The 14205-nt window shown below is 34.1% G+C and overlaps 3 protein-coding genes and 1 pseudogene across 8 annotated transcripts; 3 read left to right on the top strand and 1 right to left on the bottom strand.

Annotated features, from left to right (window-relative positions):
* LOC105448696 overlaps window positions 1-661 on the top strand; it is a 4211-nt pseudogene extending 3550 nt beyond the window's left edge.
* Window positions 662-1537: 876 nt separating this feature from the next.
* On the top strand, window positions 1538-3921 carry LOC105448693 (nudC domain-containing protein 1). The gene is made up of 4 exons (XM_011687409.1): window positions 1538-1889; window positions 1987-2959; window positions 3111-3481; window positions 3667-3921. Exons 1-4 carry the CDS (start codon window positions 1775-1777, stop codon window positions 3864-3866), a joined length of 1659 nt encoding a protein of 552 aa, XP_011685711.1. The 5' UTR covers window positions 1538-1774; the 3' UTR covers window positions 3867-3921.
* Window positions 3922-4405: 484 nt separating this feature from the next.
* Window positions 4406-7960, top strand: LOC105448689 (ras-related GTP-binding protein C). The gene is made up of 7 exons (XM_011687399.1): window positions 4406-4844; window positions 5171-5331; window positions 5422-5828; window positions 5911-6047; window positions 6125-6267; window positions 6354-6502; window positions 7151-7960. Exons 1-7 carry the CDS (start codon window positions 4842-4844, stop codon window positions 7348-7350), a joined length of 1200 nt encoding a protein of 399 aa, XP_011685701.1. The 5' UTR covers window positions 4406-4841; the 3' UTR covers window positions 7351-7960.
* On the bottom strand, window positions 7795-14116 carry LOC105448690 (gamma-tubulin complex component 5). Of its 6 annotated transcripts, none has more exons than XM_011687401.1 (16): window positions 13750-14116; window positions 13349-13478; window positions 12840-13268; window positions 12326-12588; window positions 12060-12231; window positions 11744-11960; window positions 11359-11659; window positions 11078-11265; window positions 10683-10989; window positions 10401-10617; window positions 10036-10327; window positions 9742-9942; window positions 9478-9560; window positions 9244-9403; window positions 8223-8409; window positions 7795-8145 (listed from the first exon to the last, which is right to left on the bottom strand). In XM_011687401.1, exons 2-16 carry the CDS (start codon window positions 13418-13420, stop codon window positions 7980-7982), a joined length of 3255 nt encoding a protein of 1084 aa, XP_011685703.1. In that variant the 5' UTR covers window positions 13421-13478; window positions 13750-14116; the 3' UTR covers window positions 7795-7979. The 6 variants fall into 6 exon arrangements, with proteins under 6 accessions (XP_011685703.1, XP_011685704.1, XP_011685706.1 ...); XM_011687402.1 differs by having other exon boundaries at window positions 7795-8139; XM_011687404.1 differs by lacking the exon at window positions 8223-8409 and having other exon boundaries at window positions 8018-8145.
* Window positions 14117-14205: the final 89 nt, after the last annotated feature.

The raw sequence follows: 14205 nt of genomic DNA, 5'->3' as shown, positions 1-14205 counted from the left end.
CGCTGCTCCAATTATGTTTCATGTTGAACACGATCCGTCAATTTTAATAGAACTCGATAAAGGATTGGAATCGGTTGAGAACATCGACCATTTAAAGGTTTTAAAAAAAATTAATATTTAATAAAATTGGTGCATGGTCAAAAAGTATTATATGTATATTCAATGAAAAGATTATTATATTAATGTACGTAATATAATAATTTATGTACTTATATATATAGGTGCTTGAAATTGTGTCAGCTGGTCCGGGCATTGAATTAACTAAAGAACTCGTGAACGAACACTTGCGAAAGGCAATGGAAATTTTAAGTGTGCAGTTTAATGAAAGCGATGCCAGAAAGGCATTATTCAATATTATTATTGCCATAAGTGACTTTTAACAAAGAATGTATTTTTTTATTGTTTATTTCATATAGTGTTCTGTAAACAATTTTATTGTTATATATTTTTAATACGTATATTATTTTTTGAGCTTACGCGTCGTGATGTAAGTTGAACTTGCACCGTTGATCTTTTCTCGTTTTTTCTCTAACGCGAACGGGGAGAAAAAAGGAAAAAACCGGAACCATGCATGAAGTTCAGCTCCGTTATTGGACTTTAATTCTGGAAAAGGATTTTCAAATCTGTAAAAGTAATATATACATATTTCATTTATATAGTACAAAAATGTTTTCTTTTACATATTTCTTATAATTAAATCTTAAAAATATATTTTTATATATTATATTACATACATATATATTACATGTTTTTTTATATTTGATTAAAATTTTTATACTTGATAATATCTTTTATATTAAATCTAAAAGCACTCTGTTATATTTATTTAATTAAATTATTTTTTTTAATATATATAGCGGCGCGTTAGTTATTTTTAATAATACTTGCTTTAATTTAAAAATATTTTGACATTATATGTACAAATATTATATAATTTATTATATAATAACATATAAATTAATATTTTATAACTTTTAATTTTATCTAAAAAGTATTTTCTATTTTCATATAAAAATATTTTTCATAATACAGTCGAACCGCGATAACTCGAATCTTTACAACTCGAAAACTTCTGTAAGACAAAAAATTTGTTCATTCTCTTCCGCTCCACTGCGGAAAATCTCGATTATATAAATTAAAATAAAATCTTAACTCGAATCATTTGTCAGATATTTAAATGTATTATTTTACCTCTACAACTCGAATTTACAATAGCCAGACCTCTGCAAATCGAAGTTCACCTCTATAATTCGAAGTTGTAGCTATATATGTATATATATGTACATATATATGTGTGTAACCATGAGTTATGATCGCAATAGCCTAGCTGGTATTATGTTTTATGATTACATTTATTATATGTATGCAATAAATAATTCACTGTTAAATATTGATTTTTTTCCTCTAAAAACAATTATAATCGGAAAATTATAAACTCTCGTAACAAAGTCTCCGTAAATCGAATTTTCATATGTAACCCTCTTTTACTCGAATTTCGATAAGTCGAAAACTCTATAACTCGAAGAATTTTTCTGTTATCTTGAGATTCGAGTTACCGACAATTACCGAGGTTCCACTGTGATTATTTGATGCTAGATGACGACACACGATCACAATTATAAGTTAGGTTAAGTTATCACTTGAATCGTATCAGTAATAACTAGTGTCAGTACCTTGTCGTTTATGTGTGATATTTAATGATATCCTGGCATTGATTCAAAAATTCACGCATATTTTATTTTTCTGATATTATTATATATTAGTATAAATAGCAATGACAGAAATAATCGAGTTACGTCCTAATAAAAGTTTGATAAACTCATCTTTTGAAAAATATCAATTTTCCAATGAGATTGTACCTATAATCTTTGAAAATAAGTTAAAGAATCGTAAGTACATATATATTATGAAGTATTTCACATACAACTATATGTATTTTTTGGCGTACAACCGAGTACAGAATCTTCTGATGGAAAATTATTTCAGATGTATACAGACTAGAGCCAAATCATAATCAAGAATCCTGGCTGGAAGCAAGGCTCTTCGCTTTTCATAATCATTTATTTAACAACGTCTATGATATGTCATGCTGGTTTGTCGACGAAGCTTCTACTGTTTGGCGTCTGGATGAAGACGGTTCCCTAGATGAAGTGTACAAGTTACATATAGATGCATCGAAAGTAACATACAATCCATCAATCGGATTTACGTCGGATAATATTGTGGCAATTTCTGATGGTGGTGGAAACCTGCATATATTGATGGGATATCTGGAAGAAGATAGGAAGGTCTTTTCAGTGCCTCCTGAGGAACCTGGAATCATCATGAATGTTCAATATATGGAAAAGAGCTCAAAACTTATTTTAACCATGTGCGCTATTGCTGTGGATGATAATCAGAAGAAATATACGCAGCTCATATTATTGTCGTACGAGTTGCATGTGGAAAATGAAATGACGAAGATTAGTAATACAGGTAAACAAATATTGAAGGTACAAGGCACCGTAGACTATGCCTATGTGGAGGACAATGGAAATTACTTGCATTCCATTTGTCAGGACGATATTGGTTTCGAGAGTGAAAACGCGCAAGAATCTAAAGCCGTAGCAGATCAACCGAGCGTCAGTTCGCAAATAAAGATTCCTAAGTATTATTGGTCGCAAGACGAAGAATCGCTAACCGTTTGGATCAAAGTACCGAAGTGGCATGGCAATAAACAACCTAAAATAAGCGTCAAGCCGTTGGAATTGTCTGTTACAATAGACAATGAGATATTGATACAAGGGAAATGCCAACATAGATTGGAAGAGAATGCGGTAACCTGGAGACAGAAAGAAGACACGTTGCAAATTGATCTAAGTAAATATGAAAGTGGATTAATGTGGAGTGAATTAATCAAAGGCGATACAGGAGGCGAATGTTTACCCAATGAGGCTCTTGCTGCAGAAATACATGCAAGGTACTTTTTTGTGATTTATTTTACAATTGTTACACATATTGCACACAGACAGCTTTAATTTCAGTAGCTCTAATTTAATAACATTTAATTTATTTCTATATTTTCATGATTATTTGCAATACTATAATAACGTATCTCATTATTTACACAGGCTAGCACATTTATGTACGGATCAACAAAATAGCAGTGCCGGTGGGGATCAACCTTGCGTGGGATTCAATGCTGAACAATTAGAAGAGTGCGATCTGGAGGGAAAAGATAACTTTTTACAAAGGATTAATCTTCTTACTCGGATGACCACGCATCTAGCCAGATTGGGAAGCAATAATCACATGTTGTTCACATACAAAAGAAAACATAAGCAAGTGGTGTGCCTAAGATACGATCATGATGCTTGCGTCTGGGAAACGGGTAATGGGGAAGATAATGCTCAGTGGAACCTGCAACACGTCCACAGCTTTCCTGGATTGGGCTATGTCGAAGCTAGCAAAACCAATAAAAAATTTTGTGTATCTCCAATTGGTAAGGCAGCAGAGATATTTTTCAAATACATTTCTCTCTGACTTAAATAGATAACAATAATAACTCTGTTAATGCAATATTATATTAACAGAGAATTATGTAATTATATGTTATAGAATTTATATTAATATTGATAATATTAATTCTGTTTAACAATATTAATACAATTACTTGTTTTGCCGCAGATGGTTCATACATAGCTATAGTGGAACACACGAGACATGTCTTTTTATACGACAGGCCGGATGTCGGAGCAAAGTTTGCCAAACAGAGAATCGTGGACCTTGACTGTCAAGCTTCCCCTATTATGGGCGTCGTTGCCACAAACAAATATCTGACTGTACTTTCGAAGGATAAATTATATCGCTTACAAATCCATACGTGATAATTTTGCTATCAATTATTATCAGGATAAATAAAGAATTACATGTTTTTTATAATCACGTACAATGATTATACATAGGATAGTAATCGTATACGATTTTATTACCTGTAATTGATAATTTATTACGTTTTTATTACCTGTGAATTAATAATATATTTTATCATATTTATTCTCTTTTCATTTTGATATGAAATATGTTACAATTGATATAATTCTTCGTGAAAATGTAAACAAAGATATAACTCAAATTTTTTTAATGTACGAGTTTTTTTTTCAATCTGCAAATCAATTTAAATGCCAATTTTAATTGCCTCAAATATTATAAATAAAATAATTAATATAAAAATATAATATCTATACGTGAAGATCCTACTGTTTCTAATACGTGTATAGAAAATTCGCACGAAATTCAAATTAAAAAAATCGCCACTTGCCTTATCACACCCGATTGGTTGATTTCTCTTAAGCCCTATCCAGACGGAGCAATCGGAAATCCATAACATAATAGAGTGTCTCTGCTCTTTGTTACAAAAAAAACAACGGGTCAGATAAAAGACGCAACAGTATGGCGACCTTTGTATCGCACGTGTGACTTCCCTGGTTATACGCCTCGCGTAGAGCCGTGGTAAATCGGTCGCGGATACGCCTTTGAGAGATTAGGATTGCTCCGCGCGACACGTTCGCGATTAATCCGAGGCTGACGTTTCACGGGCCGTCACTTTGACGGAGGGACCAATCGCAGCGCCGACTGATATATAACTTGTATCAAACGCGCACCGTGTCATCACACACACCCTGCGCCCTAACTGTAAACAAAGATATTATATTAAACTTTGCAGTCCGTATAATTTTCCATTATATGTAGCGCCGCGGTCGTACGGGTACGGCGTGGCACCGCGTACGTTCCACGAGTGTCTGTGATCCCGCGGGAGAACGGCCGGAATCTTGGTACAAGGATTATTTAACCTCGCGAACATGGTAAGTGGACGAGCGTGAGTTGAACTTCTGTTCCGAAATCTCCCGTCGATGGGAATGGCGATAATTGAGCGTGATGTGGCTGGCGCAAGAGAAAAATGTAACGTATACGTCATTCGTTACACTTTCCTTCTGTCGAATAATTTCATTAGATTTTGGTTGCACGTGCGTATGTGGGGGTAAATTGTGACATTGACTTTGATACTTTGGAGCGAGCCATAACGCCGCCAATTATACCTTGAAAATTTATTTATGAGAGAATTCGATTTAAACTAAATGTTTTTTTTTTACGATATTTCTTCTGTAATATTGCTACGACATTGTTCCAGGATGATGAAGACCATTATCAGAGCGGTTATGACGACCATTACCAAAGCGGTTCTTTTCCGAAGGATTTTGGATACGCACCGTTCGATGGTGAAACTGAGGGATCTATGGATCCGCTAGCCGGCGAACAAAAGCCTAGAATACTTCTGATGGGTCTCAGACGGTAGGCATAAAATTCTCGGTGGCAGCGCTCCACAAATTTGTCAAGAGACCAGTATACTCACCCCCGCGTCCTTTTCCTTTCGTTCCTTAGTAGCGGCAAGTCGTCGATACAGAAGGTGGTTTTCCACAAGATGTCACCCAACGAGACGCTGTTCTTGGAGAGTACAAATAAGATAATTAAGGACGATATAAGCAACTCGAGCTTCGTACAATTTCAAATATGGGACTTCCCCGGACAAATCGACTTCTTTGATCCTACCTTCGACAGCGACATGATATTCGGCGGTTGCGGGGCGCTGGTGTTCGTGATAGACGCGCAGGACGATTACATGGAGGCGCTTAACAAGCTTCACGCGACAGTCACGAAGGCAAATAAAGTTAATCAGGCCATCAAGTTCGAGGTCTTTATCCATAAGGTGGATGGATTGTCGGACGACTGTAAGATGGAAACGCAAAGGGACATACACACGAGAGCTAACGACGATTTAGCGGACGCTGGTAAACAAAACAAAAAAAAAAGATTTTTTGAGATAAGAATTTGAAAAAATTGCTCCTATTCACTTCACGTGTTTCTTTCTAGGGTGCGATCAAATACACTTGAGTTTTCACTTGACCTCAATATACGATCATAGTATATTTGAAGCATTTAGCAAAGTTGTTCAGAAGTTAATACCACAGCTGCCTACTTTAGAAAATTTACTCAATATACTCATATCGGTAAAAATAACGTTTATCCTTTTTTCTACTGGCACAGACACTCTAGAATATTTATTTAACTTTATTATTATTTACAGAATTCAGCAATTGAGAAGGCATTCCTATTCGATGTTGTCTCAAAAATATATATAGCAACTGATAGTTCACCTGTTGATATGCAAAGTTATGAACTATGTTGTGATATGATAGACGTTGTTATTGATGTTTCCTGCATATACGGGTAACTAATTTGAATTGCACATTTATGTGTATTTAACATTTGTACTTCTATTCATACTTATATATACTTATATATACTTGCTTCAGATTGAGAGAGGATTTAGAAGCTGCTGCATTCGACAACCAAAGTTCCAGTTTAATTAAATTAAATAACGGTACAATCTTGTATTTGCGCGAAGTGAATAAGTTTTTAGCATTGGTCTGCATCTTGCGAGAGGATAATTTTGATAGGCAAGGTAAAAATAATAAATTTTAATATGCGTTTAAAAGAAACGATATTTTTTACTTGACAGTGTATATATATATATAAACACGGTGTCCCGAAATTTGCAAATCAAAATATTATAACAAGAAAGTCTTCGAAAAATTAAATAAAAAGTTATTTGTCAATTTTTATTTTAAGCAGTAGTTTTTGAGATACAAGAGTTTAAATTTGGCCAATTATTATAGATTATGCGCGTGAAGTGCGTGATCACTAACACTATCGAAGCGCTACTCACAGACATATTTCCGTTTAACCGTAAATTATAATTGATCAAATTTAAACTCTTATGTCTCAAAAACTATTGCTTAAAGTAAAAATTACAAATAATTTTTTTATTTAATTTTTCAAAAACTTTTTTGCTATGGTATTTTGATTCGCGAATTTTGGAGCACCCTGCATATATAAAACGCACATCGAAGATTGGCTGCGTTCAGCAGAGAAAACAGCTTTACAACTGTTGTGAGATTCTTCAACATGATTAGTTCTTGCCTTTAGTTCTTCATGGATCTAAATGTATAAACCAATCATATTAATGAATTTTACAACAGTTGCAAAGCCACTTTTTTTGCTGAACGCAGTCATTGTATCATTATTTTCGTTTGTTTTGTTTGATTCACAGGTGTGATCGACTATAACTTCCTTTGTTTCCGCAAGGCGATACAGCAAGTATTCGAATTACGAAACAAGGCGTTAGCCGCGACAAACGCGACGAATCACTCATCCTCCCCCGTTAGCACGAATGAAACTACGAATGCTCCCACGGTACCGCAAAGTGGAACGATCGGACAAAACGGTACCGTTGTGATTGCACAGAGTTAATTTTTAAGTGCAATCTGTATAGAACTTCCCGGACGAAATGTAATATAACAGATCTTCAGTTCTAATGTTAGTTATTTGGAAATATTTTTTTTGCAAATACGTTACAAACACCACACATCTCTCTTTTTTTTCCCCTTAATGTATATTATCCTTTTTATAATATATTATTAAAAGTGAAATATATCTTTCATCCGAGAATGGCTTATATAGCTGAATATAAGTTATCATAATCATGTTACCAAGCATATATTATGATTTCATATTTTTAAATTGTAATCCCACCTTACTCAAGCTAAAAACTTTTATAATTGGTATTTGTTACATAGAATATTGGAGTACATATATGTTATTAGTAATTATTTTCTTTATGTATCCTAATGAAATATATAGCAGTATATATGTGTGTGTGTGTGTATGTGTGTATTTAAATCTATATACATTTTACACGTATCATATATTTCTCCTTTTAGCTTCAGAATCTGGTTATATACAGTTTATATACAATTTTTTAAATCTAAATTATGCGATTTTATTGGATCGTTATATAAAAATCGTGACTCATTAATTGTATCTGGAATAATGTTGTCTAATATATTTTTATTTATATATATATTTGCTTAAAATACTCCTTATGGCGAATTAGCGACGATATCTCTTATTTCGTCGTGTAAGGCACACGATGATGAATTTAGAACAAAGAACTGTTTCTCATACTGATACCAGCGCATGTAAGAAAAGATTTGTTCGTACTCGTTCAAGGACACTTCGACGGGTAACAATGATTCTGGACTAAAACTTTAAAAAAGTTAGTAATTGCGTATTTTAACGAAAATATCTATAAAATTTGCATCAGTAGCGTCACGTTTTTTTACCTCGTTTGCCAAGCCCTTCCGTAAATTAATTTCGGGATTGGCAGGGACATGCCTGATGGTGGTAAGCTTTGATGCGCGATTTCTGTTAATAAAGTTCGACTAAGATCGGTAATGAGTTTAATGAATTTGTCACTATCTTGAAATGATTTACTATCAACGCAGGCTGCAGACATTGGCATCAATTTATCTGGAATGGATCGGATAAAAGGAAACAAGGATATTGGAGAAGTTGAGACTGGATAAGAATAATACTGTAGTTTGGTACGGTAGTCATACACCGTGATGGTAGATCGATGTGATATATGTTAAACAATTTTTATTCTAAAAAAATAAAGTAACATGGTTTTTCTCAATTATGCATACAAAAACAATTGTTTAAAAAAATAAATACATAATTATGCTACAAATATTACAGATCTTTGCGCGACAAGTTTGTATCAAAAAATAATTAATGTACACAATAATAATTATAATATCAATCGTAAATGAGGTAATAATATACTGGTAAAATGACGGCTAAATACTACATGTATATTGCTGTAGTATAAAGCAAATATCGATATAAATGGAAAATGGAATTGATGTTGTTGTTAATCCCAAATGGAAAAATCAGGATGCACACTGGTAATGTTAAATCGGTACGAGTTGACATTCTATTAATACAAAATTAAGCACACGGCATACTGCAATTAAAGGCTGAACTTAAGGCAGTCACTGTAAATAAAGCAAGAGGAGAATGTTATGTCAGAAGCAATACCGCTTACTGTTAATTACCATGCAATTTAACATTTACTAGTTAATATTTTGCGACAAATATATTCGCGATTCGTGTCAGTGCATATTAATCGCATTGATATGTTTTTCAATGATTTGAAAAAAAAAATTGAATATTTTTTTGTTCCTAACATTATAATGATTGGCAATTGTCTCGACGATATTTATGAACGATCAACTGAATTGCAGAACTGCGGGAAATTGTATTGAAATACGTTGAGTACCGCTAATAAATTGTAAAACTTACAATAATCCGCATCCTTATGTTGTACCGCATTGTGCAAGGCTAAAGCAAGATATGTATGGTACTTTATGTAACTGTGCTCCATCACGTCCAATTCTGTAGCGGCTAACAATAGTTTTTTGCGTGACCACCGGTCTCGTATGTGAATACACATTTCGATCATCTGAAATATAATTGAGCGATAGGTAAATTCTATATAATACTCCGCCGTTATTCAATCGCCTAACAGATACGTACATTATTTATAGTTGCCATTAAATCTTCAAATTCCTCTGTTAATAAGCAATGCTCGTGAACCTTGTTCAGGTATTCATTGTGCACTGCAAAAGAATCGTTTACATTTGTTGAAATTATTAAGGGGAAGAGGCTATTCCCATCCGCTATCTCTCTTCGAAAAGGAAACTTTACATTTCGCAGTCACGCAATAAGACGAGAAAATTTCTTCTCCCTTGAAACCCCCACGAAGTGGGGGGGGGGGGGATAATTGATCGCAATCATTACCTGATATAATAGTATCGAGGCTATCTGCTTGAGCTAGAACTTTTTCCAGTATAAATCCCAGGCTCTGCAATACTTGACCGGACAAGTACGTATGTATAGATCCTATCGCATGCAGCAGCCAAAATCTTAAGCACTCGAGCCGTCTTATGTGAAACTGTTCCAATCGATCTCTTATACACGGCGACTTGGAATCCTCTAGATCTGAGAGAGAAAAAAAATCGGTAAAACGATACGAGTGAAACGACACATGCGATCGCAAGAGTATCGTACTTTAAACCGTAAACCGTTATTTACCGCAAAATCTCAAGTTGTTTAACGTCCACAGAGCCCACTTCAATTTCAATTGAAATCTAAATATCTCGTTGTACTTTTCTAAAACTTTCTTAGTCAACACAATACTTATAGGCCATTCTACTGTATAGTGCAGCGTTATACTATTTACAGCTTGTAACACTTGATGAGTACTGATATTGCCGTGAACCGTAATCGACCAGCGTGAACTTGTGTCGGGCCAGTATTGAGAAAATACCTCTTCAAGAATGCACGATAGGAAATACGAATTAGCCCACATTTGGTTATTTTCGATCTAGAATAGACGATCGTGTTACACCACACAGAAGGATATCGGTCATTAAAAGGCTAGTGCCTTTTCTTTTTACCTCGTAAAACAAGATTTGATAGAATTTATTCATAACGTGTCCAGCTTCCATCATATAAACGAATCTCAGTAGCTTCAAGTGTGTTTGCAGCTTGTATTCCTCGATCATGATATTTTTTACTAATTTGCTGGCGCTGTTGTAGCGTAAAATTAAAATCTCAGACAACGTGTTCTCCAAAATGTTTTGCATCGGTAATATATACCCTATCTTTTGTAGTCTACAAGAAAATATATGTTATTTCTAATATATAAATTATCCTGATGTATTAGTAAATACACATACTCTTTGTACAAGTTATGTATCTGGCCTTGTTTTGCTTTGGAATCGTAAGTGTTATGCGCACGAGCGTCCACCGTATCGTTTTTATATAATTCGCACGGCATGTAGTCTTCCATAGCTTTCATGAGAAATGGATTGTGTAAAGATGATAATTGTTGTATTATGTTCTTTTCAATATCGGCATCGTGTTCTTGTAATGATATTTTATCGATTTGCAGCACAGTATCTGTCTCCTCCACTGACGGGCTGTACTTAGATATTTCTGACAACAATTTGTTTTGTAACTCGGTGCTTAATGAAATTCTCACGTCTGCAATAAATTATAACGAAATATCAGTTTACAGTATACCAATTTACAACATAAACGAATAGTATAAAGATATCTGTCAGAAACAAACCGTTATTCTCATTGTCCAGCCTCCATATATCGGCAATTCGATCTAAAGAAACAAGCAATTCAATACTGTGACCCATATGTTGTACTTTTTGCAACAATAATTGCATGATTGGATCTGTCAAGCAAACATTATCGGACAATCGAATCGTAAATTTTTCAGTTTGTTCATCATTTTCATCCTCTGTGACCCTAATATAACAATAGATGATTAAATATAGACATAAAAATATAGATAGTAAATTATTAGAATTTTAATTCTAATTTTTTATATTTCCCTCGTACCTCACAATTATAAATTCATCTCGCCAATCTTCTAATCGTCCTTCACTCAGCCACGTATCGATTATGTTAAGATAAACCGTAAGACTGCGTAGATATAAATTTATACAGATATTTGTTCTTTCCCTACTATGAGAATTTTGCATTTCATAATATAAAGACGATAACAGTCGAGATGCACATTTCCAATTAGAGCTAACTTTCCAATCAATTATAACATTCTGGTGTACATCATAGAGTATTTTTATAGTATTCAAATGGCTTCGCAGATTAGCCGATAAAGATAAGAATGTATTGCACTTTTCTAGAACAAAAAAAATTTTTTAAAAATTTATTAAGATTAATAAGAGATTATAATAGATGACAAAAGTAAGTCACGTGAGCTCACCTTGCTTCATAATATCTTTTTCCATATTAATCACTTCAGTCTTAAATTCATTCAGGTGTTGTCTAAGCGCAGCATTATATGCTTCGTAGGTCAAAGGAGGACTCCGAAGTTCCGATTCTTCGTTATAAGCTGGTTGCAAGTCAGCCCCGAACCTCTCAATATCATATATCATCGAGAGATACTCGCAGAACGGTGTTAGAATACTTTTGAAAGCAGTCTGGAAGTAGAACATTCAAATATAATAAGAGAGTTCTGTATATTATAATTCTGCGTGAAAGATTGCACAAGAAAATTTATGAATGATAGAGCAACGCACAGTCGTCAAACTCGGTATAGATATGTCAGAACGTATTGAGAATTTTGATTCGCTGTCCTGTTGAAACACCACCATCGACGTTTGAACATAAAACATCCATAATAATTCTCTGCATACTTGATATTCGCTGAGAGTAGCTACTTTGTACACGGTTGACAAACTTGTCTCGTGCCTACAAATGGTAGGTATGGTATAAGTACAAATTTACAATATCGTACATCATCTCTTACATGAAATGATTTAATAAAAAAAAATTTTTTTAATACCATATATCACATATACTGGTGTCACAAGATCGTCTGATCACGGGATACTTTTGACATTTTAGATTGTTCCACCAATCGGTTTGAACATTTGATTGGAGCCACTTCCTCGACTCGAGATTTTGTACTAACGCAAGTGAGAATTTTTCTGCTGCACCATCAGAAACTTGTGGAGGCTGTGCAATATCTAATTGAGTATTACATATTTGCGTTGGCAAAGAAATGTCATTTTCGTCAATGCCTTCTTCCGTTAAGTCAGACCATTCCTATGCAAATACGAAAAAATTAAAAACATTCTGAACAATAATTTTATGAAACATACAATCTTGGTCTTAAGTATAAAACACCCTCAATTTATTGCATTGTTTTTAAAAAGGCAATATTAAAGGAGGACAAAACGTGTTAACAAAATATTAAAATAATAAAAATAAATATATTATTTTTTTTTAGATATAGAATGTTTACGTCAATATGGGAGTGCTTTATACTTGAGGCTGAATTTTTCGCGAATACCTACGCTGTCGCTATCGCTCTTAAAATCACAAAAGAAATTCTCCTGGCCCTCCTTCAAATACTGTGCCCAGTCTATTTCTTCCGTAATGCTATCCTCATTTCCACTGGTCGCGTTAAAACTGTGCTCTCCACGCGTGAGTTTCAAGCTGTCTAAGTTAGACTTGTGAGTTTCAGTGGACAAATCCAATAGGAACGTCAACAGGTACCACTGCAGATCGTACTGCGGATGCTGCTCAAAATCAAAACTCGACAGGAAGGAATCGATCAGTTCCTGAAACTTCTTAGCTACCTCGTATTTTCCGTGGATCGAGAATTTGGAGATCAGCGCGTTTATCGCTTCCTTGGTCGCGTGACTGTTGACCGAGAGGTAGCGATGGTGTTTAATGTTTGACAAACAAAATCGCTCACATATCCGAAATCCCTCTTCATCTTCCTGAATATGTAAAGATTCTCTTGCATGATGTCATTGTTTCCCGCATTTGTCATAAATGCTAATTTGCACACATAACGTACCTCGAACGACGTGAGCGCTGTTATAAGCTGCTTTAAGTCATTATGAATGTCATTCAATATCCGAGTACTCATTTTTACTTGGCGTTGGAGTCATTGAGCAGATTCAAATGGGATATCATATTAACATGTGCTAAAACACAAATTTCATACATATATTTATTTATATAATATTATTTATAATAATTTTGTAATTCAACTTTTTAATCTAACACATCGAAAAAAACACATAACCACGATAGCTTTCTTTCTAAATATATAAGCTGTTAAAAAAAAATAAAAAAAAGATAATGTATTAGGCATTACCATTAAATTAAATATTCAATCTGAATCAGAAAAGTTTATATTCATTCTGAATAAATATTTAATTTCGGATCTTAGATTTCAATGATACATTTTCTAACCTTAAAAAACATTCATATTTCTCGCACAGTGTCAAGATGTTTTCCACAATTTTTGTTTTACACAAAAATGCATCGAACGAATTTACCGTCATCAAAATCCAAGGTGATCAATCACATGGCACATAAATAATTACACATTTATCTTACACTCGAAAAATCTAATGTAATTATTGTAAACATAGAGAGCGTCATGACATGGACAAAAAACGTAGAGAGTGAACTCAAGCGAAAGGTTTCTTAACTAGGGAATAAACAGGCTCCGTGTTTTGAACTCAACTTTAGTCCGAATTCAAAAATACGGAGCCCGTTTAATTTTGGTCTTCAGAAATACGGAGCCTATTTAAATCCGAGTTCAGATTACGGAGTTTGGCCCTTACGAGCGAGTTCAAAATACGAGGTTCGTTTGAGCAGCCTGCTGACGCACAACACAACACGGAAGCTGTTCGGGCCAATGAG

This window comes from Wasmannia auropunctata, unplaced genomic scaffold, assembly GCF_000956235.1.
Source record: "Wasmannia auropunctata unplaced genomic scaffold, wasmannia.A_1.0 LD336083.1, whole genome shotgun sequence".
Lineage (NCBI taxonomy): Eukaryota > Metazoa > Arthropoda > Insecta > Hymenoptera > Formicidae > Wasmannia > Wasmannia auropunctata.
This window is presented reverse-complemented; position numbering and strand designations above follow the sequence as displayed.

Excerpts from the sequence above, each read along its gene's own strand:
- LOC105448690 (XM_011687401.1), bottom strand. The coding sequence starts at position 13,420 with ATGAGTACTCGGATATTGAATGACATTCATAATGACTTAAAGCAGCTT. Across the intron at positions 10,990-11,077 it reads GCTGGACAATGAGAATAACG|ACGTGAGAATTTCATTAAGC; the intron begins GTTTGTTTCTGA and ends AATTTATTGCAG. Across the intron at positions 8,410-9,243 it reads ACATAAGGATGCGGATTATT|ATAAATTGATGCCAATGTCT; the intron begins GTAAGTTTTACA and ends GATCCATTCCAG.
- LOC105448689 (XM_011687399.1), top strand. Across the intron at positions 5,829-5,910 it reads CGACGATTTAGCGGACGCTG|GGTGCGATCAAATACACTTG; the intron begins GTAAACAAAACA and ends GTTTCTTTCTAG. Across the intron at positions 6,268-6,353 it reads GATGTTTCCTGCATATACGG|ATTGAGAGAGGATTTAGAAG; the intron begins GTAACTAATTTG and ends TACTTGCTTCAG.
- LOC105448693 (XM_011687409.1), top strand. The coding sequence starts at position 1,775 with ATGACAGAAATAATCGAGTTACGTCCTAATAAAAGTTTGATAAACTCA. Across the intron at positions 1,890-1,986 it reads TGAAAATAAGTTAAAGAATC|ATGTATACAGACTAGAGCCA; the intron begins GTAAGTACATAT and ends AAATTATTTCAG. Across the intron at positions 2,960-3,110 it reads GCTGCAGAAATACATGCAAG|GCTAGCACATTTATGTACGG; the intron begins GTACTTTTTTGT and ends TTATTTACACAG.